Source organism: Orycteropus afer, unplaced genomic scaffold, assembly GCF_000298275.1.
Source record: "Orycteropus afer afer isolate SDZICR_OR568_19922 unplaced genomic scaffold, OryAfe1.0 scaffold00174, whole genome shotgun sequence".
NCBI lineage: Eukaryota > Metazoa > Chordata > Mammalia > Tubulidentata > Orycteropodidae > Orycteropus > Orycteropus afer.
In genome coordinates, this window is record NW_006921761.1 from 6,243,031 (window position 1) to 6,247,716 (window position 4,686).

Here is a 4,686-nt window from a genome sequence, read left to right on the forward strand (position 1 = left end):
AGAGAGCACGGGTAACTGAGGTCAGGGTGGTGGTAAGGGCCACGCAGGCACACACGGTGAGAGAGCACGGGTAATTGAGGTCAGGGAGACGCAGTGGGCGCACGTGGTGATGGTGAGCACAGTGGACCCGCCAGATGCCCCTGCTCCCCCCAGCCACTTCCTGCCCTGCCCCCTGCTCCCTCTGGGACAGCCCCGTGAGCCTGGGCTGCTGGGAAGACTGAGGCCGTGGGTCTCCCTTTGGGAACAGCACCAAAATAGCAGGAGGAAGGACAAAAGATGGAAAGGGCTTGGCGGTGGGGCGTCTCCAGGAGCAGCCAGTTGGGCCCTTGGGGAGCGGGCCTGCACCAGCGTCCAGGCAGATGCTGTGGGCCTGAGCACCCAGCACAGAGGCAGGTCCCGATGAAGGGCCATCCGGGTCCCCCCTGATTCGCCCCGGGAGGCCCGCCCTCCTGTCCTGTGGCCTGAGGGGAGGGTGAGGTCTGCAGACCACAGCCTAAGCTCACCCACCCTAGGCAGCCCCTGCACATGGCCAGCTCTCAGGCTGTCACCTGAGGCCTCTCCAGGTGGTCACCTAGGGGGGGTGCTGGGAGTGGGCCAGCGGTCAGCGGCGCTCTCTTGGATGCAGGCTCAGGCTGAGCTCAGCCTGAGAAGGCAGTGGCTGAGCGGGCAGTGGGGATGGGGCCTTTGCTGGCCATTGATCTGTGCAGACTTAGCATCTGTCAAGCAGTGGCAGCTTGGGGCTGGGACCTCCTGACACCCTGGGTGTAGTAGGTAAGGTTATGTGTCAACGTAGGTGGGCCTGGTTCAGTGGCTGGGCAGCTGGACATAGTGATTCCCCGTGGTGAGACCGGTCATCAACTCCAGGGTGGGATCCTCTGGAGCAGCTGAGGGAATACCTCCGGGACGTGGTCTGCTCCCAGTATATAGGAGAGGCTTTAGGAACGGTCTGTAGTTTTTGGCACACTCGAATCCTACATGTAGCCGGGTTGTTATTCAGCAGCCTGCCATGTTGTCTGCCAATCTTGGGATCATGTCTGGACTTGACCTAGAGACCTGCCACGTGGTTTGGTATGACTGGGACTGTGCCATTTTACCTGTCGACCTTAGGCTTGTCAGCCTCCGCAGCCAGCATTATCTGAGTTAAGAGAAGCTTCCAGCTTCAGTGGGCTGGGAGCAAGAGGCAGAGCAGAAGCCCAAGGTCGAGGGGCCTTCACACAGCCCCTAGAGCTGTCACTGTAAACACAGACTTCTAGCCTCCAAAACTGTCAGAGAATAAACTCCTGTCAGTTACAGTCACCCATCTGTGGTATTTTCTGTTAGATCGGCACTGAGTAGCCAAAACATTGTGCTACTGGGGACAGGGTTTGGGACCCCAAGAACGTGGCAGGGTAGAGCCATGGGGCAGCTCAGGATCCCACGAGTAAAGCCGCTAGCCCATCCAGACGGCACGCTGACGAGGCCACCTGGAAGGGGTTTCCACGCCCACCACCAGTGGTCCCTCCACACTGGCGCCTTGGCCAAGTGCCACCCTCAGCCACGGGGTCTGAGGGCCCTCGAGCTCGTGCGGCCCAGCCATAACCCAGCATGCTTCCCAGGCCAGGAGGGGTTTCCTTCAACAATCCGCTTCCTGTTTTCTCCAGAAAGCTCCCGGCTAAGGTTCTGGAAAGTTCATTCATACGTCTCCCAGCTTCCGGGACACTCTGGGCTCTGCAGACTCTCACTGGCCGGGTGCAGACAAAGAGAGCAGTGGGCACGGTTCCTGTTGCCCCAAGTGCCACTCAAGGAAGGCGCCCCTAGACCCCCGGCCCCACGGGTGCCGCACCATGGTCCCTGCCCTGCTGGGGTGGGGGAAGGGAGCAAAGGGTTCAGGTGTGCCTCCAGGTTTCAGGCCAGGGGCTGCCTTCCTTCCTTCCTTCCTTCCCAAACTCTACAGGCGGGAAGGTGGTCGGCGGAGCTGTGAGAGGCAGCCAAGGGTTGGAGCCCCGCTCTGTTACTCACCTCTGCAGCAACAGCCCCTGGGAGGTGCCCTCAAATGCACATACAGGAGGAGCGACCCAGGTGCCCACTCCGGGAGGTTCCATAGGCCCGGGGGGCTCAGGAGACCCTCAGGCAGGGGGCGGGGTGTCAGGAGACCTACAGGGGCAGGTGACCCACAGGCCCTGGGGGCTCAGCACAGCCCCAGGTGCACTCCCCCAGGCTGGGCAGGGCCAGCACAAAGACGCATCACCACGGTTGTGAAAGCTGCTGAGCTAGACCAGCGGCCTCCCCAGCTGGCCAAGACGGCCTCGGGCAGGACCACGTGGCGGCTGCTGAGGTGAGAGGCCAGGAGGGCGCCCTTCTCTGGAGTAAGGTCCCTGGGCAGGGAAGTGGGGGGAGGAGGTTCTCCTCCACCTCTGGCTGAACAACCCAGAGCCCGGGTGTCTGACCCAGGGAACTCGCTGCCTCTCGGGGATCTCCTCACCCGGGACTTTCTGGGGAACACAGAGTGCACCTAGGGTCCGTCCATCAGCGCCCTGGACATCGCTCTCGGAGAGTGGCCCTGCCCAGACGGAAGTGAGCCCTGCAGCACCTGAATCCAGGCACCACCCTGGATGCAGCCCCTGCACCCATCTGTGGGAGTCAATGCCCAGCTTTATACCAAGGCCCGGTCAGAGCTATCCACCACTCTGCTGCCAGGGGCCCACGGGATGAGGTCGCCAGTGGTCCTTCTGGAAGTAGCTGAGGCTGTGGCAAGTTGAATGTGCGCAGGAGCAGTCACAGACACTCGGTTGCCAACCCCAGACCTCAGATATCCTATGCGTGCAAGTCTGAGGGAGGAGGGAGGCCTGAAGGCGGGCGGCGCCCTGCCTGGAGAGAGCAGCACAGGTCGGAGGCAGGTGCTGCCCCACCACCCTCATGCACGCTCAGAGCCTAGCTGTGGAGGCGGCTTTCCATCTGCCGAGGGACCCACCTGGCAGCGGCTGAAGACGTCAGCGAAGGTGACACGCACGTTGAAGTGCCTGAGCACATTGAGTGCCTGTTCCCGGGCCTTGAGGGCGCAGTCCACAGACAGGCAACGCCCAGCGCCGACCTGGGCCCGGAGCTGCAGGGAGGAGACAGTACTGAGCAGGGCAGGGGTGCAGACCCAGACCCATACTGGCCTCCCCAGTGCCCTACTGTCCCTGTGCTCAGGGCCCCGGGGTATGGACTCCAGAAGGCACTGACCTGGGAAGGCAGTGGGTCTGTGGTCCTCACCTTGTGATATGGTAGCCCGGACGTCAGGATAATCCTCCCCTCCTGTCTGGCGACCTGTGCAGGAGGCGAGTGCAGGGTCACATCCAGCCTGACTCCTGGCCCTGCCCGGGCTCCTCTGCCTGGGACCTTGCAACAGCCAGTGTCCTAGGGCCCATGGACTCAAGTTCTTTCGGGCCTCTGGGGCGGAAGGGGCACCGGGCCCTGTCCTTTGACTCTGGTGGGGTGACCCCCAGTATGGCCAAGCCCTCCACCAATGAAGTAGCACAACTGGGAGGAAGCTGGCTCTGTAAGCAAGAGCAAGCAGAGAAGGAAATACACCCAAGAAAGGAACATCAGAGGCAGAGAACACAGTACACTGCTCAGTGGCAAGGACACTCAGAAGCACGGATGGGGGACAGAGCTTGACAAAGGGCCCAGAAACACTGACGTGGGTTAGGGAGCAGGAGTAGGAGGGCTTCCATCTTTTTAACTTTCTATATCATTTAAACTGTTTAAAGGAAGTATATGTTCATGGTGATAATTTTCTTCACTTTGAAAAATACAAATCAGTATTAATTTCATGTTTTTGCAAAACTACAGTGTAGTGCCTAAGGCATTTGACTGCTAACCAGAAGGCTGGTGGTTCAAGCCCACCAGCCACTCCTCGGAAGGAAGGGTGGACAATTTACTTCTGTCGAGATACTTCCTCGGAAACCCAAGAAGGGGTTGCTATGAGTTGATTCAACTCGACGGCAGTGCTGTTGTTGTTGTTAGGTGCCATCGAGTCGTTTCCGAATCATAGCGACCCCGTGCATAGCAGAATGAAACACCGCACGATCCCGCTCCAGCTCCGTGATCCTTGTAATACTTGAGCCCATGGTCGCAGCCACCGTGTCAATCCATCTCCTCGAAGGCCTTCCCCTCTTTCGTCGACCCTCCACCTTACCAAGGATGAGATCCTTCTCCACGGAATGGTCCCTTCTGACAACACGATCAAAGCAGGTGAGATGAAGCCTGGCCATTCTTGCCTCCAAGGAGCACTCTGGCTGTACTTCCTCCAGGGCAGATGTTAGTCCTTTGAGCAGTCCATGGTGCTTTCAGCATTCTTCGCCAGCACCACAAATCAAAAGCATCAACTCTTCTTTGCTCTTCTTTATTCATTGTACAGCTCTCACATGCACACAAGTGATTGGGAGTATCATGGCCTGTGTCAGGCGCACCTTAGTCCTCAAAGAGACATCCTTGCTCCTCAGCACTTGAAAGAGTTCCTTCGCAGCCGACCTGCCCAGTGCTACACGTCGCCTGCTGTCCTGACTGCTGCTTCCACTGGCGTCGACTGTAGAACCAAGCAACGTGAATTCTTGGACAACCTCAATCTTTTCTCCATTTGTCGTGATGCTGCTCATTGGTCCAGTTGTGAGGATTTTTGTTTTCTTTATATTGAGATGTAATCCATACTGCAGACTGTGTTCT

General features: G+C 58.8%; 1 protein-coding gene across 1 annotated transcript in view; it reads right to left on the reverse strand.

Moving 5' to 3' along the window:
• EXD3 (exonuclease 3'-5' domain containing 3) overlaps positions 1-4,686 on the reverse strand; it is an 84,875-nt gene that overhangs the window by 16,961 nt on the left and 63,228 nt on the right. The window contains exons 17-18 of the mRNA XM_007947077.1: positions 3,235-3,288; positions 2,951-3,082 (exon numbers count right to left, since the gene is read on the reverse strand). Coding sequence (XP_007945268.1) covers positions 2,951-3,082; positions 3,235-3,288 — 186 coding nt within the window. The remainder of the gene's footprint in view (positions 1-2,950; positions 3,083-3,234; positions 3,289-4,686) is intronic.